The following is a 24,228-nucleotide window of genomic DNA, read 5'->3' as shown; positions in this document are numbered from 1 at the left end:
AGGTGTCAGCACACCAGAGCTCACTCAGGTTTGCTATTTGACTCCTGGAGATCAAAAGGAGGTGAGAGACAAGACTTCAGTGTCAATGTGTTTGTTGCTTTTCTCTCACTCAATCCTAAATTCACAGGACAGCTTATTCTCCCCTGCTCTGTTCTGAGCACGCCTTTGCAACCATAGATCACAATCTCAAATATAAAATTGGTGAATGCCTATGTTATGTTGATCACTTATAGTTGACTGTTGTTGGTCTACAAGGAGGCACAATGAAGGCCCAGATTATATAATCTTAAATGAATGAACACTTACTTGGCTATGTATGCTTTAGCGCCTGCTCAAGTCTTAGGTGAACAAAGGACCTACTATATGTAGAGAGCATCTGTCACGGTAGGGTTGCCAGACAAGAAACTTTAAGTTTAGATTTAGATAGTCTTCAGTTTGGGACTCATGATTTTTCTCTAAAAATTACTAATCAAAATGAAAGGCTTAAGGTGAAAATGTTCTGTTCATTTGATATCATAATGTTAACACCTCTTATATTTATCTCACTTGACTATACAGTGAATATATATTTCATAAGTATGGGTTTGTATAAATAGAAATACAGTCAGTTAACAGTTTATTTATGTTAGATATTTTTATCAACTAGGTTTGACTAAACTTGAGAGACAGCTCTCGGTGTTGTAATACAACTCCACAGTCACACAGCTTCTAAAATGATCATAAAGCTGTTCATTTTATATCATAATGTTAACACCTCTTATATTTCTCTTTCTTGATTAGACAGTGAATATATATTTCATGTATGGGTTTGTATAAAAAAGAAATACAGCCAATAAACAGTTTATTTATATTAGGTATTTTTATCAACTAGGTTTGACTAAACCTAAGAGACAAAAGTCTTGAGTGGATCTTTCTATTTCCAACATACTACAAGAGTTTTTCTCTGCTTCCTCTCCAGTGGTGGGGAGATGAATCAAGGTCTTACCTGCAGGCCTCACGATCAGCTGACAGGCTGCATGTCCCCATGCCCAGAGAGGTCAGCCGCAAGATGAGCACCAACTCGGAATATGCAGTCATCACATATGCCTGAGGAGCGAAATGGGGCACACGTCTGACTGTGCTATACATGCTAATATACATTATGTGTAAATAATGCTGCTTTATGCTACTCGTTATATTGTTTGCTTCGAGAATGCTATGAACCCGCAATTATAACCAATAAAGACTTTATTTCTTGTGAGTTTAATGGCATTTGAGCCTAGTCAGTATCCGTAGTCAGAGTCGTTGCCTAGAAACGGTTATCAACAAAAAGCCTACTGTCACTAGCCATAGCATTTAAAAGTAAACGTTGATACGAATTGCAAGTCATTTCAGGTAACAGGCGTAACTAATTACTTATGTTTTGACATTTTCTAAATCTTACTGAATATATATTTACATATATATATGTAAGCTGTTTAAGTGGTGTGTAGCTAATATGCTTAACCACAAACGTTAAGTTAACGTTATGTACTTTAGAACGTTACCAGCTAACGTTAGCTTTTCTCCCCTTCTGCACTACACAAGGGGAAGACAGTAAATAAGCTACAGTGGAAAAACTTCTCCTGGTCAGATATCCCTAGTTACCGTCGAAGTTTATCCTAAAAAATGTCAGTGCCTTTCTCCAACACTCACCTGCGGATACCGCGAGGGTTTGGTACAATCCTCGAGGGACTTGCCAGAGAAATCCTACGAGACCAGCCTGAAGACATCCCTAAATATGCTGCACAGTACTTCGATGTTCTTCTCAAACAAAGAGAAGGTAACTCCAACTTTCTACGTGAAACTGACAAGTAAAAGTTGCCCTTTAAATGAGACAAATGCTATTACGTACTGTCAAATTATTATTGAATTTCTTTTTTCGCGTGTAGAGAGTGGCATGGACCCTGCTGAGTGGGCTGCTAAACTGGAAGATCGATTTTACAACAACCATGCATTCAAGGCTAATGGGGTACGAATTTAACCTACAATATATTAGCTTACTACTCTCAGTATGCGTATAAATCTCTCCTCCGTTTATCAGCGAGTTTCTATTTACCATTACACCTTTGTTGTCGGTTTTCACCCCAACAGGCTAGTCCCGAGAAAGAGCTTGCACCAGAGATCGCCATTTCCAAGTGAGTTTCACTATATGTGCTATCAACAGGCAAGAGGCTCAACAGGAGAGGGACAGGATGGACATGAGGGAAAGGATAGTGATAAGTGGACATGAGAATGCAATATTATTTTGTCATGTTTATTACTAAAATGTTTCCATCAGACATCATTTGGTGTGAGGTTTTCTGTAGTCCTGATGAGGTAAATTAGGAAATAGAATTAGGTCATGGGTAAAATTTGCATAATCACTCCCCAGCTATACTTTTTCTGAGGTTTGGACATACATGCATTGTCTCAACAAATGCCAGAAAATAATCACTGCACATCTGTTAAAAGTATTTGTTCAGATTTTATAAGCAAATGCAGTAGTATATACTAATTTATTTTAGAATATGGATAGTATGGTTCAATCTAATGCAACTTTACAGAGAGGTCCATGTAAAAAATTTTGGTGTAGAGGCTCAGAACTACCATAGAACGTCAGTTCAGTATTGAAAGCGGTGGTAAGTTTGCAGTGTCAAAGGTGAGAAAGAGCAATACTGATCAACAAGAGACGACCAGCTGCAGCAACACAGTGACAGGATCCAGATGAGTGTGACACAGGCATTATGATACTTGCATGGTTTCTGAGAAGCATCAAATTTTTCCCTTGTCATACTGAGTATTTCTCAACTTAAGCCTTTCATTTTGATTGGTACTTTTTTAGAGAAAAATCATTTGAGTGCCAAACGGAAGATGAATCAAGTCATTCAGCACAAGCCTCAAATCTTTCGATCTCACAACCTAACGTATCTGAAGAAGTTGATTTAGCTGAAAGCACACAAGAAGAAGGAAAACATGATATTACAGAGAAACACATTATTTCAGTGGAAAAACGACTTTCAGAAGGGGAATCCATCAACAGGCTCCCAGCTGCAGATGTACAGTCTGATGAACTGAGTGGGACTGAGGAAGAGAAAGACCCAACAATAAATACACTTGAAAAAGTTGACAGGGCAGCTAATGAAAAAGATAGCAGCTCTGTTCCAGACCAAGTCATACATCAATCTGAGTCCACTAACTTGTTATCATTCAGTGGGGTTTCTAATGTAGATGTGTGTGCTCAGGAGTTAGGAATGGCAAAAGATGAGGGAGGTGATAAACAAGACTCTGCAGTTGTAGATAAGGAGATTACAGGCTCAGAAAGAGAGGAAAATACTGAAGTTGAAGAACCAGTGGAGGTCTTTCCATATTCTGAGCAGGCTGATGTGGACGTTTGTGCTACAGAGCTTGGTGGAACCGAGAGAATAATGGAAATAGCCACTGTTGAAAATTATATACATGTAGTCGAAGAAGAAAGCTTAAATCCCCAACCTGCGGAAACTCTTGCACGATCATCACTGTCTCAATTTGAAACCACTGAGGGCAATCAACAAGAAGCAAAAACAAAAGAGGAGGAAGGAACAGAGACTGAAGCTTCTTCTGAGGAAACACATCAAAGTTTAGCTCATATTGAGGGTGGTTTAGATAGTAGTACTATACCAAAGGAGGATTCTTTGGTTGAGATTAGCTTTGAAGATGTTCCAGAGGCTCAGCAGATTACTGAGGTCGGGGAGAAACAGCCAGAGGAAGAGGGATCAGTAGAGGTCTTACAGACTAAGATATTAGAAATGCAACAGGAGGAAGACTCCAATTATGTTACTGCAGTGGCAACAGACCAAAATATATCTGGTCTACAATACAACGAGGAACCCGAAATGGAGGGAGCTGAAAAAGAATTTAAGTCTGAGAGGGAGGAAATGGAAAGTCAGCACGAAGCACCTGATATAATGAAGGAGAAGGTGGACACACATGCCCCTAATTTAAATCATAGTGATGATAATGATGAGAAGGGAGAAGGTGTTAGCTCATTACATCAGCTCACCACCGAGGCAGATGAAGAAAACCCAGAGGTTGAAACCGATCATACAAATGAGGATAATGAGAAGATAAGAGAAGGCAAACTTTGTCAGAATGAGGATTCTGAGAAAGAAACAAAGTCCAACGACCTTAAAGAAGATGAGAGGACAGACACAGATGGAGGAGACAAAGAGGACATACATACAGAAGGTTATAGTGAGATGGAGGATGAAGATGTTAATGATGGCGGTGTAGAAAATCATTCATCTCAAGTAACCCAGTCATATACAACCGCGGCTGCAATGGAGGCAGAGAGTGAAACTTTAGAGGCAAGTGCACAACATTTACCAGAGGACAGTCAGAGATCACTTGTAGAGTCACAGGCAAAAGATACAGTGGAAGAAAAAGAGGTCACATCAAAGGAAGAAGAGGATGTCGTAGAAGAAGGAAAGATTGATTCTGAAGTCCAAGAAAAGAGTGAAGGGGAAAGCATCAGCCGGAGTGTGGATAGGACAGGTGCTGACCACCACGGAGAAGAAAGGCCACCTGGGTCTGAGAGGGATGCCACAGAGCCTGGAGGCAAAAGTAGTGACAAGGTAACGGGTTTCACACATTTTTATATGCCTTAACATTATGAACATTTTTGCGTTGATAAAATAGCCCTGATTTGTTACCATAACTTGTAGGGTTTGAATAAAATAGAGGTTGTACAACTCACCATATCTCCTCCACTTTTATCATCAGGCTGTGGATTAATGTTCATACACTTTCAGACAGAGGTGTCTTTAGCTGGTCTGCAGTCTGCTCTGTTCCAATTCCTGTCTCAGGTAGCCAATATAAATAAACTCTTTAAGGACGAGTCTGGTCAACAGTGGCCCTACCGTTTATTTCTCCCCTGGGCTCTCCAGGGCTAGGTGATTGATAACATCTCCAAAATAGTTCATTTTCTGGATGACGTATCGTAGTTGCTCTGATCAACTTTGAACGGGTCACAATCAAAATCGTCTTAACTGAAATGTACAGAAATTTTTGTCTCAGTCTCTAAATTCTGCATAATCTGTCTCTTTGTTCATATATGGGTGTGTTCAAGATGCTGTTTGAGGCCTTTACTCTGCCGCATGCTCATAAAACTGTAATACAGTTGCTTTGTTAGTGCCAGATCCACTCTCCTCTTGGGAGCCACCACAGCCTCCACAGATTGAAACTTGATTCAATAATCTATCATCATAAAACACAGACTAGACAATTTGTCTTGTGAATCAAGCCTTTAACATTTTTACTGCTGTCACAGTTAGCCCCGTCTGATTTGTCTGGACCAACAGGGCTCTAAATACGCAGGGAGGGAGTGTAGGAAGGGGCACTAAGAACGTTACCATGGTAACCCCTCACCATCCTGCTCTCTCTTAGTGTCGTCATGGAATTAATAGGAGATGGTGATGCTGAGAGTTGCTAGGCACCATCTGTATCAGTAATCTACCTTTAATAGCAGTTTCTAACTGACTGATTAAACAGTAAAACACTACCTTCTGTATTTCTGTGCTCGTGCTGTTTTGTATACTCTTGCTTACAGGCAAAATTTATTTCAGCTGAAACAAAGCTATCACAAAACTACAGTATATAGGCCATCTACTCTAATAGTGACCTGGCTGCAGTATCTCATATGGCTTGTGTAGTTTTTTTTATTTTAACTTTTTTGCCTTTAACTCGCTGTTCACAAGTTCGCACAATGACGTTCCTATGCTCCAATCATCTCAGGTGGATAAATACCATGTTAGATACACTAATGATTAGGCTACTATGAGCAGACTAACTATTATTATGATTGATTACAGTAAATTTAATTACACAGTGGTTATCATTCATACAAATTAAAAGTGAATTGATTGATAAAGCGAGTCCGCTTTGTGAAATTAGGCGTGAGGATAACTTAACATATTGTTTGAATGGTTAGAAAACCAGCAGGAGAGCGTTAAAGTCAGAGATATAACTCAGATAAATGGATGTTTTCTCTTTCTCTCCCTCTCCGTCTTGTCTCTGAGGCTGGCAGAGGAGTGTGGGCGGCCATACCAGCTGGGATCAGAGGGATGGAGAGGGCTGTTAGCTCACTCTGCCTCTAATAAATTTATAACACCTCCTAGTGTAAAAACAGTCCAAGATGCTTACACTTTTTTATTTCCACACTATTAGTACAATTTGAAAGTCAGCAATTATTTTTTATGACCATCTGGCTTTTACATAGTATTTCTATGTTGGTCATCTGTTTTTATTTGTCGATTTTATTATTGTAACATTGCAACTTATGAAGTTTTCATGATGCTCGGCCCATGTGATAGTCACTTTGCGCATTCCTTATTAATATCCAGACTAAATGCTTCCATCATTTTAACTTGTTAGAAAACTGTCAAACTTTAAATCGCTGAAATTGTTTCCATATTCAGCCTATTTCAGTTACTCTTCCTAAGTCTGTAGGCTGTGTTATGTTAATGTTGCACTTCTGTTAAAGGTCTGTAACAGTAATGTGAACACAGTAGGTCAGCAACCTTAATGAGACTGAAAAGATGGAACACATGCTGTCATGTTTGTAGGAGGTCTCTCTTTCTCTCCCTCCCTCTTTCTCTCCTCCTCTCTCTCTCTGACTGTATGTCTCTCTCTCTCACTCTTGCGTGAGCAGGGTGTTACTGAACATACAGTGATTGTTAGTAAGAGCCAGTGAGACATCTGTATTATACCGGAGACTCTTTTAGGAGAGCATTGCTTGGTCCACATAGAAATTGAGGCATACAAGTCAAACTAGGTGAACTCAGCTGAAGACTGAAGTCATCTTTGAGAGTAAGACATGGACTGTCACAATGTAAGTAAAAGCTCTAGATTAAACTTTTTTAATAGATTTTATTTTTCATTTTTAACCCCTTCTTAGTTACTAATGGTGTTTACTAGTGTTTTGTTGTCCTCAAACTGCATACTGCCATGTTGTTGATGTTTTTGCCTCTTTACTCTTATAGTAAAATGTGTATTAAACATTTGTGTATTTATGACTCTAAGATGGTAAATTAATCACAGAGAAGTAAGTACATAAAGCTCTATTATAAAAAAAAAAAGAAGCTCTTTTATCATGGGTGATATTAGGTTACCTGAAATTTGCATGTTAATATTAAGTCTGTGGACCCTGAGGCAATAAAAACAATAAGACCCCTGAGAAGGTGGTGTAGCCAACAAAATCCAGTGTAGCAGCCCTCTCATCTCTGCTGCTGAAAAAGAGCTGGATTCTGGCAGCTCAGTGAGCAGTCAGACACAGAGGCTAATGAATGCTGGCTGAACAGGTGGGTGGTCACACTCCTACACTGGAGGGGTTTCACTGGAGACATGATGCACTGTTTCACCAAAGTAGTGGGATGACAGTGGGCTCTTTCTGTGGGCTGCCTTTGTATGAAATGTCAATCTGTTTCTATAAGCAAAGCACAGGGTGTAGCTGATATGTGTTCGCCACACAATTAGAATTGGTGTTTACATAACCCGTCGAAAGCCTTGGCGCTATTCCACTGACACTTTATGACAAGCCAGAATTTCTCTTCCGCCCACCCAACGTTTCCTATGGGACAGTGGCTGCTGTACTTTCAGTCACTGAATGAGCTACTGTTGATTGCAGTAGCATTTTCGCTGGGTCATCCTTTTCAGCTGAAGAAATTTTTTTTTCCTTGAAAGATGATTTTAAACCCTTTTTTTTTTTAACAATAACTCCTGTTTAGTTGAAATCTGAATAATTAGCTAAAAATAGTCAGACATGCAGCGATCTTTTACTCCAACTTTGTTTCTTAACAAAAAAAGCAGATTGCTCTATTTTGTATAATAAACAATTATCTGTGATCTTATAATCATTGTCTGTTGCTAACAACAATCCACAACCAATCCATAACAAAAAAACAACACAGCAGACCACGGTAATTAGTCACGAAATCGTCTGACTCGGACATGTTTTCTCCTGCATTGTATCATACATTGTATGACAACAGGAGAAAGGGAGCGCAAAAAAGGGAGGTTAATGTAGTTTATTGACCTCTTCAGAGGCCCACTGAAGTCATGTAATAAAGGTGAGTTACTCTGCAACAAGCACACATCCCCTGGTGCCAAAAAGACAGTATTGCATACACAGATAATTGTACAAAATATCTACACAGTCTGTTAAGGATGAGATTCTCCCACCAGTGCATCTTCATATGCTCATGTAATATGCTATCCTACTGTGAGAAACCACAACTTTGTGGTCCTCTTAGCAGGAGGAGTGCAGCCGCCCCCAGGAGGAGGAGGACATCATGGACATTCCCTTGGATGACCCCGAGGCCAACAGGGCTGCTGCCAAGATTCAGGCTGGCTTCCGTGGCCACATGACCCGTAAGAAGATGAAGCCGGAGGACAAAGCAGAAGGGGAGGAGGTGAGCAGCACTGGGGATGTGCTCAACGGCAGCCAGGGGGACACAGGTCAGTGGTGTAGAACCAAGGGATAAGACTAGGTCACATAATGCCATTAAAGAGGGCATTATGGCTAGTGACTAACAGAGGCTCCCATCAGGAGCTGTGACTACAGTAGGTGACATAAGGTAAGTGATGTAGAGAGCGTAAGTTGCATATTTGACCATGAACAGAATCTTGTGATACTTTGAGTTAAAGTGATTAATTATTCTACATACAATAAGCAAGTAAATGTTTGGTATAATGCAAATACACATAGTATTGCATGGTATCGCTACTTATGTTTTAAGGATGATCTCCATGTTGTTGGTGGAGCATTAGTCTTCTTTGGTTTTACTGCCTGTCCCATTTTAAGATGAAAGTTGGAAAATCATGTGACCGTAATGTCTCCACAGAGCCTAACACTTAAACACAATGCAGGAACACAAGCTGATTTACCATTTTAATCACTAGGTAAAGAAACCATTTAAAAGCTATACATAATTAAATACACATATTAGATCCCCTTATGGTTCGCACCAGGTGTAATTAATGCAATACATAACTGAGTGACTCATTTAATTACCCCATGAGGTCTCCAGCAGCCGATGATCGAGTCGTTCAATTAATTAATGTGTTAAAGGGGTTATAAATGAATCTGCTTCAAGATGTGCTGGTAAACGGTGAGAGAGAAAACATGTTGACGAGAGGTTGTTTTACCTGGAAAATGTCAAGTTACATTCTCAGTGTTGAGTTGTTTTCCAATTGTTATTTTATACAACTGTGGAGGAGGAAATGGTTTCAGAATTCAATTAGTCCAATTTCTGTGTTCCCTTGTGGATGTTTATTATTCCAACACAGGCAAGAGTTGCATTTAGATTAGTTTTTATGCTTCTCTAAACCAAATCCAAACATTTCTGCAATCAACAATAGTACAAAATAAAACTCTTATACATCATAACAACACTTTGACATCAAATATCCACTCAAATCATGCTTTCGAACGTGAACTATCAGGAACGTGTGAATTAGAGAGAATATTTGAGAAGTAAGAGAAGGCTTTCGATGCCCAGCCCTTGAAATTTCACCTTTTCCAGTAAGACAAAGCTGCATTTTCTTTGGGGATGTGGCTGCCTCAAGGGATCTATGTCAATGATTCTCCCTAACCCAGTTGCTGTCTGCCTTGCATGCTTATGTAGGAGATGTATTTATAGCTCCAGGTGCTTTAGGTACAGTATATGTTTCAGAGGGACAGCAGAATTAATGGACCTGTCGGACTGGAACTGAGCATCCCGAGCACCTCCCATTGGGGGAGACCCCCTTTTCACAACAGAAGTGGGTTTTTGAGCTCATCACAAGGAATCAAGTTCTCAGCAATTCTATTTAAATATATTTGCATTATAGAAAGATTCATTCAAAATGAATCCTCATTAAGTAGCAGCTCAATGAAAAGTTTTTGTTCTTTATAAAAGATCCACCCACAAGTAACATTATAGTTTGTAACTATGTATCAAAGCGTTTAACCTTGACAACAAGAGCTTGCATAGAAACTGTTTTTTTCAAGACTCCGCAGTGCTTATCTACGTCTTGCCTATTTCTGTTTTTAGAGGCAGGAGGATCGGGGGCAGTAGAGAGAGACGACACATCTGTGCCAGAGCAGTGACACCCCTGTCCTGACCTGGATGAAGAGAAAGAGGGGGAGGAAGGTAGCGAGAGATGGCTGGCATAAGCTGGCTGGGCTGGCTTTCAGACATACCTTTTTACCCCAGGAGTGATTTTCTTTTTCAACACAAATTAGCAGTAGGAAATGAACAGTTTAGAGGGTGTGTTATGTGAATTTTGTGAACTTTAACACTCCTTCTCTGCTTCTCCAGCAGTCTCATCAGTACGGATGTCTTTGACCCAGAATTTGCAACTCACTGCATGTACTTGTGAAACTTCTGGTAGTGTGCTAGTTTTTAGATGATGATCTGTGAATGTGAAAATGAATGTCCTCTAAATGCTAAACAGGGCTTATTTTGGACAGAACACTTCATACCATCTGTGTATAAACCTTGTATGCATCAGCATTAGACTTTGCGTAAGTAGTGGCTTAAATTATTTGTTCTTCTGCATTATTTTCTGATGTGCTTTTATCTTGACTATTATTTATCTATTTGACTTGCTTACAAAAATGATTAAAATATCAAAAATATCAAAAGATAAAGTAGCTATGTATGTTCTATTTATTCTAAGTTACTTCAGTCAGATTGCAATTGCCTTGATTATCTTTTTGATCAGGAGTAAGTTCTCTTTTCACCTGTTTGAGCATTTTCTATAAATCTGATCTTCCAGAACAGTAAGCATGCAGTAATTACACTTTTTTTTTCCAGATGCATTTTACAGCTTTACCTTATGAGACACTTGTTCAATATGCTCTGTTGTTGTGTTGGTGGGTTTGACTTGTTTGACTTATGTTAAATCAGGTGTGTGAAATTCCGTTGTCAGAGTTTGCAGAGCTTTCATGCTTTAAAACGAATTGAATAGTACCTTGCTGAACTTTGCTGTAGAGTCATGGCATTACACTAATAAATACACCTTAAATATATGCTGAAATGTCTGTTTTAAACTTCATTAATTCAAATTAACGAGCCGTTAGTTTCCAACAGTTCCCATTATGTGATCCGTCACCTCCATCTCTGGTGGTAAAGTTGAGATTTTTCTTTTTCTATATGTGTGTGTGTGTGTGTGTGTGTTTGTTTGTGGGTGTGTGTGTGTGTGTGTGTCTCACTGCAACGTAAGCAGGGCTGATAATTGGAGAGACTAGGTTTCCACGAAGCTGGAACAACATTTTGTCTCGCGTGTGGTTCTCTTGCACAAGAACTCTCATGATTAATTCATAACATAAAACTGTGCATTTCTAATATTTACAATTTACAGTTGCTCTAGACATTACTTGAGTTTATACTAGTATTAGTAGCTATTAGAGCAATTTAGGACATTTTAAATGCACGGTTGCAGAGCCTCTGTAGTGGTTTCTATATAAGCTATAAAATGTTGTCAGCCTATCAACAAGTGCATTATTATAAACATCTACACCACAGAGTGATGTATGTACCTGTCGAATTTTTAGCAACACATGGCCTACCTTTATTGCAATAAGGCTGTTCAAATCACAAAAGAAAAAACTAATTTTTTTTTGCTTCGTTTGCCCAGGCAGTCTTGTTCGCTTTATGAGAAACAGGCTAGAGCATCTTCAGTCTCCCAATGCTCCCACTCAGCCCACCCACGCACATCTGAGCCATACAGCACACTGCACAAACTCAAACTGCACATGCATTCTCACACAGGAAAAACACAACCCGTACTTGAGTATGCAGATCCCACTGAGACAACTCATTCTCACGCTCATGCACACACAAACACACACACACACACACACACAACACACACACACACACAGGTTCTTGGTTGTGTCACCAGCTGTAGAGGTAGGACAACCGACATGAGTCTTGCGCTCGGTGGTTTTGCAAAGCCGGGGTGCAGAGCACTTCCTTCTCAGGCTGACATTCCTCCTCCGCCGCACTCTCATAAACATCCTCTATGGGTTTTATGTGGACCTATTCTCTCTTTTCTCCTACTCAGTCCCAGACGTGCCATGGCCACGTTCTCCTGTCTCTTTAATGACTGTGGGTGAACAATCAATATTCTGCACACCTCCAAACATAGCACAACACCCACTTGGTGATGTAGATTGAATTCTGGGAGTGAGGGGAAAGGACATGTTTGCTAAAAAAAAAAAAAAAAAAAAAAAAATCAGCCTGAAAATCGTGTTAGTGAGAGTCTTAATGGATCCTCATGCGAGTCATGTGAGCGAGTTTGTAAAGCACATGGTATCCTGAAACCTACCAGAGAATAACACTTTTGTCCCTTCCTTTTACAACGTGTTAAGCATAAGTGGACTATTTTCGGAGGAGATCATATGAAAGACCTGCTTGGCTGGTTCGTTCTCTTTCTCAGACAGCTTGTCAGTGAGAAAAGATCTCTGTAGTCTCCTGGGTGATAATTAGAGATGCATAAGCCAGAGCAAACAGCAGGGGGCGCAATAATCAGCTTTCCAGTTGTTATGCCTGTGGCCTTGCCATCTTAGGAGATGGTGAGAATTTTTTAATACACTTAGCAGTAGTAAGAGGGTATAAATTAGTAGGCTTTATTGCCACAGCAGCCTAAACAACACCTGATAGATCACCATCTGTCAAACTGTAAAACAGAGGAATCCCTGTCAAAAGATGTCATATCACATCTGTATTTCTGAGTAACACAGGGGTGGCATCATTATCAACTCAACTAAATGTGACAATGGTTTCTGCCACAACACATGCACCCGGACTGAGTGAGACACACAGGCCCCGTCTGTGTCCTGTCTCTCTTACTCTGTTGACTGGAAAAGTTACTCCCTTGATTTAGAGTGTGTTAGAAGATGAGAGGAAGAGGGGAGGTGCTGCTTTTAGCGAGGGCAGAGGTGGAGGGGAAGAGGTTCAGCTTTGATGGCTGACTACACAGGAGTCTGAGTCCTGGGAGAGTGGTGGGGAACAGCAGCTGTTCCCACAGTCCTGGTGCTTTCTATCAACCGTGCCTCCTCCTCTGCATAAAACCTCCCTTTGTTGTCAAACAAAATGCTCTAAAAACGCAACAAAAGACTGCTTTCCTGAACTGAGAGAGATGACATATAAAGCAAATGACTCATCAGAGCATAGAAACTAATGCCTTGTAATCTCCAAAACAGTGAAAAATCACTGATGTAACATGAAACATAACTTTACATCTTACAAGAAATTAGAACTGCGTGTTAGATTGGAAGTCATCAAAGATCTTAAGAACTAAAATCTTTCATTCAAACAGCCATGTTTTGACTTTTCGTACTCTGAAATTGTTTTCACACCTATTTTTTTTGCTTACACACTGGATATTAAAATGACAGGAAACAAAAGGAGCAAAAGTAAAGTGGTATTACAAGTCACAACATGTATGTCAGAACATGGCCAGTACTGTTGTTGGCAGCTTCTCTTAAAGTATTGCCTCCTTCATCTGATTTCTCCAATGATCCATCACTTCACCGCCTCAGTGCAGCTTCTACACCACCCAGAGGACAAAACAGGTACAAGTCGTTCTTTATATTTCATTTCCCCTTATTTCTTACACCTGTCTTATCATGCAGCTCTCAGCCAGGGATACAGTACCATGGATCATGAACCTGACAGATACTGTAGCAACAAAATGCTTCAAGGCTGTGTGTGTGTGCGTGTGCGTGTGCGTGTGCGTGTGCGTGTGCGTGTGCGTGTGTGTGTGTGTTGGTCAACGGCAGGGCTGGTTGCCAAGTGACAAATTGTGAGTTTATTGTGAGGCTGCGGTCCAGAGAGAAGTTTGCACAATGTGACAAAAGTGGGCCAAAGAAGGGGGGAAGTGAGTTGTTTTTCAAACTCAGACATTTCAGCGCTTTAAGTGGGCTCCTCTTAGAGCCACAGTTTTGGCTGAAGTACAGTAGTTCCTGTAGGAATTCTTGCAAAGTAGCTCAACTTAACTTAACTGACTGAAAAAAAAAGAAGAAGATTCTTTTCAGGAAGCTTGAAAAAATAATAGACGCTTTTAGATAAATAACCACCTTAAAAAGCAAACACTATTTTCTTTCAGCTCCTTTCTGAAAGCTCAGTGTGGAGTGGAAGAGGGGAGCTCATCTACACTATGTCTCTGTCTCACTCAAACATACAAACACAGTCGCACACACACACACACACACACACACACACACACACACACACACACACACACACACACACACAGTTGGCTGTTGTTGGCTGTGAGTGGGGTGCTGTGAGGAGAGTGGGGCTCAGTGTGACCAGGCAGAGGCCAGTCTTGCAGGAAGGCAGGCAGTGGAGAGAGTGTTGAGCCGCAGAGACGTGCCCGGGGTGGATAAACCATGCTCGCTAAGTGGGAGAAAGACTCTGCCCAGGACACAAGATGAAGGTGGAGAGGAAGACCTCCTCTACAGGCGACAGTTTCACTGACATTCCGGTGCTACTGACGCTCTGTGGCCTCCTCCTCCTCCTCCTCTTCACAGGTAAATCCAAAGATTTGTTGGGCTATCCAGAGATTAGAGGATGAATAATTTCCGGGAGACTGCTACTGTATGTTTCAGATGATGACCAAACAAGTGAGTTTTTCTTCCATTGTGAAATTCTGGCAGTTAATTAACAAGCAAAGAGGAAAAAAAAGTAAGATCTTTTTCAATTACTGTCTTATTTTACAGTCTTCGGTTTACTCTCTTTGTGTCACTTAAAAAGCAGATCAAAACCTAAATCCCATGTCTTTTAGAAGTGAAGCTAATCCAGGTTAAGTTAGTCGAAGACGTTTTTTCTTGTCCTTGTGTTCCAGCACAATGGATCCGCTCATGGGTGGTGCTCTATATTGGTTCCCCATCAAATGCTCAAAGGAGCCTGGAGTGGCTATTGTAGATGTGTAAGGAGGGGATGTGTAGGTTAAGTGTGACGATATCAAGTTTTGTGGAGAGCTGTTGAAGAGGGCAGGGCCTGCTCTTTGTGTGTGGGAAGCTTCAGGCGAGTTCATGTCAGTGTAAAAGTGATGTCAAAAGTTTACCATGTGGTGATTTTGGTTTTAAAACTGTGTGATTTGATTTCATGGCCGTACCAAGGTTCCAGTTTACCCACCCGGGCCAGTTTTGGTAGAATCACTGAATCCTGTGTCTATCTCCAACTTCACCAGTGACAAAGAGTTCCTCTCTGTCTCTCCCTCTCTAACCCTCTCTCACTCTTTTCAGTGGAGGAAACTAGTTCCAACAATCATGCCCTTTGTCTTATTGCCTTGGAAACCCCTGTCAGGCGGACCAAATGGTTACCACGGCAATGAGGCGATGCCCTGCTAACTGCCTCACTGCAAAGAATAGTGAACAGTGCAGAGTCCCTCTCTCCCTCTCCCTCTCCCTCTCGCTCCTGGGTCAATTTTTCGATCACTGAGGCCTAACAGTAGGATGCCCCTCACAGGCCTGCAGCCAGTGTTTAGACCTCCATGTGTCCAGCTACAGCAGAGTTATAGGAACCTCCACTGTGAACATAATAGCTTTGCTGTGTTTGGTTTCCAAGACAGGGCTCCTATATAAAGGATGAAATGCGGCTCACACTGTAAAACCTTATCCTTGTGTCCCTGTGGGAGACGGAAGATAATTGGGGAGCACAAATCAAAATTAGTCATTACTTGTTCGCCATGAGGGGTCAGATTTGTGATCAAGACATGACTAGGCGTCGTGGGCCAGGGTAAAAGCAGAGCAACGTGTATGCAATTTCTATTCATTAAGTCTGCAACCGAAAAAGAATGAAAGCCCTGTCTCACGATATCAAAATTAAGTTGAGATTCCTTGTAAGTAAAAGGAGCCTGAATTGTATTAAATGTTTAATTGCTTGCATTCAAAATTAGTACATCATTTACATTGATGTGTAATATAAAATAAAATCAATTGTTTTAATCAAATCATTCAAAGTCAGTGAGATGTAAAAAGCAATACTTATACTATATCACTGGGTCTCATATCTTGGCACAAAGTTTTCAGGAGTGATGGAAAAAGAACTGGAAAAGCAGTGTTGGCATAATTTCAGTTACTAATGTGCTACTGGTGTGGTGAAAGGCAGCCTCTGCACATTTACGTCAAATGTAGATATGCTAATTCATTAGTAGATACTTGGTGTGCAGAGTTTTTCTTTTTTTTTTTTTCAGTGTTTGATGTTTAAGACTCAGTGGCATCTTGGCATTATGTTTGTGACAATCTTGTCAGAAAATTATCAGTAAAGTAAATTACCAAATAAGAATAAAATGAAATTTTTGTTCAGTTTTTTCTTTTTTACTTTCTACAGTCTTAAGATTTTTGCATTATAGGTGCATCAGCACTTAAGATGCATTTTAATGCTTTTGGTCATTTGATTATTTAAAATAATTAAGCCAGCATGTTGTGGAGTTCAAAGTCTAACAGCGTGATGCATTTCTGGGGCTCATTATACAGTTTTCTTTTCCAAATTTCAGATAAAACTTTAATCAAATCAAATAAATGAAGAATTGTGACAAGTCCAGTATTTTCAAACACAATTCAATATCTTAGATGCAGTGGTGGGAAAAACAAAAAATCTCATGAACAGACAGAAAAATGACAGTCATGTATTTACACTGTAGCTGTGTAAATGTGCTTTGTTCTTTTCTACCTCTGGTGTACAGGGCTTTTGCATCCTCGCCACTTCACTGCTCTGACTTTTCCTTTCCGTCTGTAGTGGTCGTAGTAATTAGTGTAGCAGTAATTAGTGTGTTTTTGCATAAGTCCTCTGTTGTTTCAGTGTGTGTGAATAGTTAATTCCTCTGATCTCTGCTCACTGGCGGAGAATCAAAGGAAACATAGTGACTGTCCCCAAACAACCGCCATGCTATCCTTGTATTCCTCTCCGTCTGCTCCTCAGTTTGAGACTTCACCACTGTCTCTTTGCCTTTCATCCAGGTGAGGTGTCAGCGGTGAATGTGACCAGCCAAACCCAGGTGGTGAGGGGCACAGTGGGCAAAGAGGCCCTGTTGTCGGTCAGCTACTCCAGCAGCAGCTCCGACAAGCCCGTGATTAAGTGGCAGGTAAAGAGGAACAAAGAGAAACCTATCACCGTGGTGCAGTCCATTGGAACAGAAATCATAGGGAACCTGAGGCCAGAGTACCGCAACCGTATCCTGGTGTTTGAGAATGGATCGCTGCTGCTTCACAACCTGAAGCTGTCAGACGAAGGGGCGTACGAAGTGGAGATCTCCATCACGGATGACAGCTTCACTGGAGAGCACTACATTGAGCTCACTGTGGATGGTATGGAGAATTACCTTCTGGTTTCTCTCATGTTTCAGAATATATGAGCAGTCAGAGCAGGACACTGAAGAGGAGTTATAAGCTAAAACAAAATCAATACAAGTTGAATATACATGATATTGCCCAAGAGTACTGTAATACTGAAGTTTACTTTTTCAGAGCGCGATACAGAGTGAGTCACAGTGTTGGTGGTGTTCTTTTTAAGACACCAAACGGGATTCCACTTATCAGCTGTTCTTATATATCCAGAGGGCAACCACCCTCTCGTATCTGTGAATTTCAATCTGCCTTTTTTCCTGTCATCCTCAGTTCCTGTGTCCAAACCTTATATCCAGATGATGGCTTCGTCTGTCCTGGAGTACAGTGAGTACTTCAACCTGCACTGTTCCCACGATAACGGCACAAAGCCCATCTACAATTGGCTGAAGGGAGGCAAGGTGCTGACCAATGACTCACGCCTGCTGCTTTCACATGACCAAAAGGTGCTGACCATCTCACGCGTTCTGATGTCAGACGATGACATTTACACCTGCAGAGTGGAGAACCCCATCAGCAGCATGAAGAGCATACCTGTCCGGCTCACTGTCTACAGTAGGTGGCATGTTACACCGGTAGGATCTCAAGTTATACAAGCTTACATTAAGGAAGAATAGATAATGGTATAATAACGTCAGATGGGTTACCAGCCGAGGTGGAAGAAGTACAGTAGATGTTTAACTTGAGTAAATGTAGCAGTACCACAGTGTAAAAATACTCCAATTGTGCTTTAAGTATCAATAGTACTCATTGGGCAGAAAGACCTTTGTTATATATATATGTTGTTATATATTATCATTTTGGATTAACTGCATTGTGTTATTTATAAAAATGCATTCAGTCGGATAAATGTGGAAAAGAGTAAAGTTTGACAATATCTCCCTCTGAAATATAGTGGAATAAAAGTATAAAGTAGAATAAAATTTAAATACTTAAGGGCAAGTACCTCAAAATTGCACTTGAGTACAGTACTTAAGTGAATAGTTACGTTCCACTAATGGTTTCTAGTTTAAAATAATTCCTCCAACAATACCAACCAATCTGGTTTTGAAAGACTCTACTTAGGAAAACTGAATATATTTCATCTCATTGTTCAACAACCTTCCATTTTCAGTGGCTAGCTGAAGCAATTATCATCTCACGCTGACCCATACACAAGCATGCCTGCCGCTCTAACAATGTTGTTTACAACAAGTGCAAATCCAGGCAGAGAGTGCAGCAGAGTTGGCTCAGAGCGGCTGTTACCAGGCGCCACTATAGAGCCACATGTCAGGCTGAGAGAGAGGGAGAGGCAGTCTAATCCAATGAATGGACAGTTATTTATGAGGAGGGAGCAGAAAAAGAAGGCAGGTGGGGGGAACGCTGTGCCTCAGTGGACTTCAGTAATCCTGACTTCATTATTGCTGTACTCTGATGTGCTGCATGAAGAGACAGATACAGACCCTCGAACTGCTCTCTGTTCCCTGAGCATGGGTAGCAGCACGGCACAAAGTCTCAAAGTGACTACCCTAATGTGCTACTTCACTGCACTGTATTCATGCCAGCACACTCAAAAGGCTTGGCAAGCAGTTGGGGAAAAAAAATCAAATCTTCTGCATGCTCCATATCCCGGCCATGTTTTATTATAAGCTCATGGTCTGTGAGAAAAAAAACTAGGAAAAAACTATTTATTGCCTTGAAGACACAACTTCATCTAATCCTGCAAACGTTGCATTAATTGTCCTGCTGTTATTGACACAAATCTTTTCTTTCTTTCTTTCTTTATATCTTTCTTTCTTTCTTTCTTTCTTTCTTTCTTTCTTTCTTTGTGTTCACGTCTACCTCTCTGTATGACTCTGTTTCAGGACGGAGCTCGCTATACATCATCCTGTCCACCGGGGGCATATTCCTCCTAATCACCTTGGTGACAGTCTGTGCCTGTTGGAAGCCTTCAAAGTGAGAGCTACTTTCTTCTTTTTCCCTCTTCCCTTTCTCTCTCTCTCTCTCTCTCTCTCTCTCTCTCTCTCTATCTCCCTCTGTGTCTCTCATTGGCTTTGATATTGCACTTTAGGATGTGACTAGAATCTCAAGTAGCTCAACAGTGTCACCATTCTCTACTAATCTGGACATCTAGTGGAAAATGATTGAACAACCTGTAACTTGTATTACCCCCAGTTTTGGAGGAAGGTTTGTATGTGTTCCAAGGGTTTTTTTTTTCTTGCTGTAGAAAGAAGCATCGACCTGTCCCCCAAAGAGCTCCCATCTATGTAGAGCAGAGCGAGAATGGCCATGATGGTGAGCAGCAGTTACAGTGGTTCATATGATGTGTCAAACAACACTTTGTTATATTTTTTATTATATATTAATTAACCATTGACACATGTCACAAAACATTCAGAATTATTTTACATGAATTTAACCATAGTCAACAGAATACCAACCATTTCTAAAATGAATACTGTATATTTATTTGCAGTTGACGTTGTACCCAAACCCACGACACTCGGCCGAAGGAGTCCCATGCCTCTTTATGTTCTGAATGAAGATGTAAGTCACTCTTTTTTTTCCCAGAACTCCATTTAGCATTTATATTAGCCATTAAAAGCTTTATAACAATGAAACAAGTCAAGAGTCTACAGCCATGCTAGCAGCTCTGTAGCTGTTCTTCGTGCTGAGAGCTAACATCAGCATAAAATGATCACAATGATAATGCTAACATTCTGATGTTAATGTTTAGCATCTTAGTTTTGCATGTTAGCATCTAACAACATTTGCTATCTAGCACTAAACGTAAAGTACAGCTGAGGCTGATGAGAAAGCAGTGGTTTATAAGTAAGTAGTAATCAACTATAGTATTGCAAAAGTAAAAGTAAATAAATGGAGTTTGCATGTTCTCCCCGTGCTTGTGTGGGTTCTCTCCGGGTACTCCAGCTTCCTCCCACAGTCCAAAGACATGCAAATGGGGACTAGGCTAATTGGTTACTCCAAAATTGACCATAGGTATGAATGTGAGAGTGAATGGTTGTTTGTCTCTGTGTGCCCTGCGATGGACTGGCGACCTGTCCAGGGTGTACCCCGCCTCTCGCCCGAAAAGATACTGGGATAGGCTCCAGCCCCCCCGTGACCCTACTAGAGGATAAGCGGTAGAAAATGGATGGATGGAAAAGTAAATAAATAGGTTTTGACCTGATGAGGATGTTAAAGGAAAAGTACAAGTGCAATCACCAAAGTTGTTACAGTTCATACTAAAGGTGACATAAACGTTCTTAGCAAATTTCATGGCGAATAACCCAGTGGACATTTCGGTCACGACCGCAAATGTGAGCCTAATGGTGGCGCTACAGGAGAAGTCAGGGGATCACTAAGGTTTATTAGGCTTTATCCACTGGGGACAATGAATGTCTGGGAAAAGAACAACAACTTTTGTGCTAATCCGTACAATACTTATCAAAATATGTCCCTAAAAGCCAAAAATGTTAACTTCAGACCAACACTGCCATCCATAGAGCCATGCAGCAATAATAGAATCAGAGATAAAACATCACAGATGGTGATCGTAACTACATCTTTTCTTATTTCAGGAGACTCTGGAGCGTTTGGAAGAATGTTCTGGCAATGCTGTCAGCCAATCAGAAATGAGTATCCCTGCTACCTATGCTCCAATCCTTCCCCCCGCCTCCAACAGAACTGAGCAGCCCATCTGGACTGCCCCCCGCAGATACACCCGCAGCCCCTCTCCACTGGCACAACCCATCCCACAGCCCCATCTAGGTCCTCCCCTACGCCCTGTCCGCTCACCTGCTCACTCCCCGGGTTCATCTCCACGCAGTTTCAGCCCAATAAGAAAGGTCCGTCCTCCAGTGGGCATCCCAGCCAGCCACCTGCCTGTAGAGGCAGAGCATCCAGATCCCAGCGACCAGACACACTGTCCGTCGCAACAGTGACGACTGCATGTTCCTGGGATGTATGCTTTCATTCTGTGATATGTAAAGTATAGTTTTGTTGGTATTTTGTTGCATCCTGAGGATAACGAGAAAAAAGGATCGGATGCACTAGGATAAGAGATGAGTTCCCTTTAACCTAACTCCTTATCTTCATGTTCCATTATTTATGGCTATGCACAATAAGTCTGTAGTTTTTTGATGATATCCTGTGACATGAAAAAAAGATATCCTGTTCACCAACATGTAGAATATCATATATATGAAGCTGAAACAGTAAAGAACTTCCAGCTCTGGTATATATTTTGCTTCTTGTTGCATTTTAAATTTTACTTTGAACTTTTGATAAGTGCCTGTGCATATGTAAGTTAATTGTTTTTAGGGTTGTTTTGTTTTGTTTTGTTTTGTTTTGTTTTGTTTTGTTTTGTTTTGTTTTGTTTTGTTTTGTTTTGTTTTGTTTGTTTTGAATTAAACCACAAACTGTATTCTTATTAGGTCATTGTATAACCTAAGGTAATAAAACAATTTAAATAGTTTGTATGTTGTTATCACTTTTCTACATATTTTCTGTATTTTCTATTTGTACCTGAAGTAATATTATATTGTTATCATTGTTATGCACACCATTCAACAAAGTCATGATGCCACAAACCGTCCTTTTACATCTTACCTTTTTTTCTTGAATGTGAGTGTAATTCCTGTCCAGCCCATTAGGTGTCACCCACACATTTCCTTTACATATTGTATTTCAATGTACACTTTTCAGAGATAGATTTACTTGCTGTGTAGCTGTTGACATATGACATTTTTGAGTATATTGTGTTATGTTCGATGCTTTTGAAATGCCTCTTACTCTTCAATTACTTGACATTAGAAGGTCAGTGAAGATCAAGCTGCGCTCAAACGACAAAAAAAAAAAAAAATCCAAATATAGAAAATATGATCAAGCCAAGAGGAGGCTGTTATGTGCACTCAGAGAGTTCTTATTTACAGTCACTTCTGAATTACTACAAGCCATTCATTTCAATTATGGATCCTCCAGATGATTTTCTATCAATAGACTCTTCTTGATTGATTATTGACAAATCGTAACATATGGCAATTGTATTCAGTACAATAGTACAGTAACAATTACTTATGTTGGGTTTATAGCATGCTGTTTTTACCCACTGCACGAAAACACTGACAGAGAACATAGAATAAAAAAGACCAAAAAGATCAAAGATTAAAGGACGTGCTGCGCCGTATTCAGTTGTTCAGTTGAGGTACAAGGTTGTGAGAGAGTGTAATCCATGCAAACGCACACACACAAAGTGGCCTAGTTCACCACTATTATCAGGATAATGTGTTCCCTTCAGACGACCAGCTGGGCATCTTTTGTCATGAAAATCTGCATGATTTTATTAATTGCTTTTATCCTGAAATGTATCTTCCGTTACCGAAGGTGTTATGAGTCTTGTGGTTACATAAGCAAATCAGATCCGCCTGTTTTGATCTGGGCTTTGTGGTCTTTGTTCTATTTGAACCACCATTTATTCCTTGGCACACAGTCTCATGAATACACATACAGCATCATGGATACACATAAGTAAGCAAGTACACAGACATGTGCATAATCACTTGTGGCTTGCAGTAAGTGGAAAATGAAATGTCCTGAGATAATGAGAGCGGGCCTTTCTTATTGAGCTTGGACATTGCTTTTAATCTATTTTGATCTCACATCCTGGCTTTTAGTCTTACAGTCTTTCTCATCATGTTCCACCTCTCCTCCAGCGTGGCAGAGGAGCCCTGGAAGCCCAGGCAGTAATTAGACTCTGGGGATCATCATCACATCAGTGTGCATACGGTATGTGTGTTTGTGTCCGTGTGTCTGCACAGTGTAATGAGTGTGAGGGGAGTAGGTGTCTTATGAGTTGAATAGAGATGATGTATGACGCTCTCAATCTCGAATTAATTACCTCCTCCTCGTGCCTGGTCGAGCATTCTCACTAATGCCCTTGTTCACACCAGCCTGTTGATGTGAGATTCCCAGTAGAGGAGGGTGACTTTATTATTGGAAAGCTCTCATCTTTGCTTTTTTTTTTTTGTGTGTGTCTGTGACGACCCTCTCCATCTCTGTACCTGTTGCTTCCTGTTTATGCCTGCTTCCTTTGCAGGTACTGGAGGTGGGTGTGGCAAAGGGTTGTCAGTACCTTTGCTCATCAGCAGACGTGGCACACCTGGGCCCTGTGCGCAAGTGCTTTTAAAACCATGTCGGAGCTCAGTTCTGGTTCTCTCTCCTCCCTGAGGCAGCCGTTTGGTTTGTGTTGTTTCTGTTGCTCCACCGTACAACATTGCCTTCTCACACTTCTTCACTCATGCGCTCACTTGCACTGCTGATCTTATAGATTATACATGCCATTGTTAGTTTAAATTCTTCTCCTAGATTTATTGTCTTTTTTTTTTTTTTTTTTTTTTTTTTACATTTGTTCATTGGCTCGTCTGTGTGCATCTCCCTCTTTTGTCATGGCTGTGCGGCCTGGTTTGTGACATGTCTAAGCCAGGACCTGTCAGTCATCCATAATAGGTAATTCCCTGGTAGAGCTCGGCCTTTTGTGTTAATGTAGGTCAATAAAACAAAGAAGAAGAGAGGAGTTTCTGTAGCCAATGTCCTACTAGATCGTTGTGGCAGATGGAAGTTACTTGACGTCTTCTCTGATCTTTATTGAAAACCCTGTTACATTTTGCCTACATTTTTTCTGATAACATATAACACTGAATATTTCCTTAGTGTTACATGTTATTTACTATATTTATATTTTCAATCTGTCTCGTTACAATTCCACTACTGCTACTTCTGTCTGTACATTTATGTTACAGAGGCAAACAGATATAGATATTATAATATAGATATTTGGCAGATATAGTTACTGGTTACTTTTCAGATTAAAATTT

At 40.6% G+C, this 24,228-nt stretch overlaps 2 protein-coding genes across 4 annotated transcripts; both read left to right on the top strand.

Moving 5' to 3' along the window:
* On the top strand, positions 1 to 11,047 carry LOC111652626 (uncharacterized). Of its 3 annotated transcripts, none has more exons than XM_087173112.1 (7): positions 1 to 61; positions 959 to 1,801; positions 1,911 to 1,990; positions 2,113 to 2,156; positions 2,843 to 4,610; positions 8,289 to 8,490; positions 10,068 to 11,047. In XM_087173112.1, exons 2-7 carry the CDS (start codon positions 1,648 to 1,650, stop codon positions 10,121 to 10,123), a joined length of 2,304 nt encoding a protein of 767 aa, XP_087029238.1. In that variant the 5' UTR covers positions 1 to 61; positions 959 to 1,647; the 3' UTR covers positions 10,124 to 11,047. The 3 variants fall into 3 exon arrangements, with proteins under 3 accessions (XP_087029238.1, XP_087029239.1, XP_087029237.1); XM_087173113.1 differs by having other exon boundaries at positions 8,286 to 8,444; XM_087173111.1 differs by having other exon boundaries at positions 8,286 to 8,490.
* Positions 11,048 to 14,211: 3,164 nt separating this feature from the next.
* On the top strand, positions 14,212 to 21,834 carry hepacama (hepatic and glial cell adhesion molecule a). The gene is made up of 7 exons (XM_023402945.2): positions 14,212 to 14,557; positions 16,991 to 17,338; positions 17,648 to 17,929; positions 19,219 to 19,309; positions 19,581 to 19,648; positions 19,830 to 19,900; positions 20,935 to 21,834. The coding sequence occupies exons 1-7, from the start codon at positions 14,458 to 14,460 to the stop codon at positions 21,295 to 21,297; spliced, it is 1,323 nt and encodes a 440-aa protein (XP_023258713.1). The 5' UTR covers positions 14,212 to 14,457; the 3' UTR covers positions 21,298 to 21,834.
* Positions 21,835 to 24,228: the final 2,394 nt, after the last annotated feature.

Source organism: Seriola lalandi, unplaced genomic scaffold, assembly GCF_002814215.2.
Source record: "Seriola lalandi dorsalis isolate HSWRI2012SDOR001 ecotype SW California unplaced genomic scaffold, Sedor1 jcf7180002054044, whole genome shotgun sequence".
Taxonomy (NCBI): Eukaryota; Metazoa; Chordata; class Actinopteri; order Carangiformes; family Carangidae; genus Seriola; species Seriola lalandi.
The sequence above is the reverse complement of the archived record's forward strand: the minus strand, read 5'-3'. Positions and strand labels throughout refer to the sequence as shown.

Coding starts and splice junctions, on each gene's coding strand:
- LOC111652626 (XM_087173111.1), top strand. CDS start 1,648: ATGTCAGTGCCTTTCTCCAACACTCACCTGCGGATACCGCGAGGGTTT. Junction 1,802..1,910: donor TCTTCTCAAACAAAGAGAAG/GTAACTCCAACT, acceptor TTTCGCGTGTAG/AGAGTGGCATGGACCCTGCT. Junction 8,491..10,067: donor CGGCAGCCAGGGGGACACAG/GTCAGTGGTGTA, acceptor TTCTGTTTTTAG/AGGCAGGAGGATCGGGGGCA.
- hepacama (XM_023402945.2), top strand. CDS start 14,458: ATGAAGGTGGAGAGGAAGACCTCCTCTACAGGCGACAGTTTCACTGAC. Junction 17,930..19,218: donor TGTCCGGCTCACTGTCTACA/GTAGGTGGCATG, acceptor ACTCTGTTTCAG/GACGGAGCTCGCTATACATC. Junction 19,310..19,580: donor GCCTGTTGGAAGCCTTCAAA/GTGAGAGCTACT, acceptor TTCTTGCTGTAG/AAAGAAGCATCGACCTGTCC.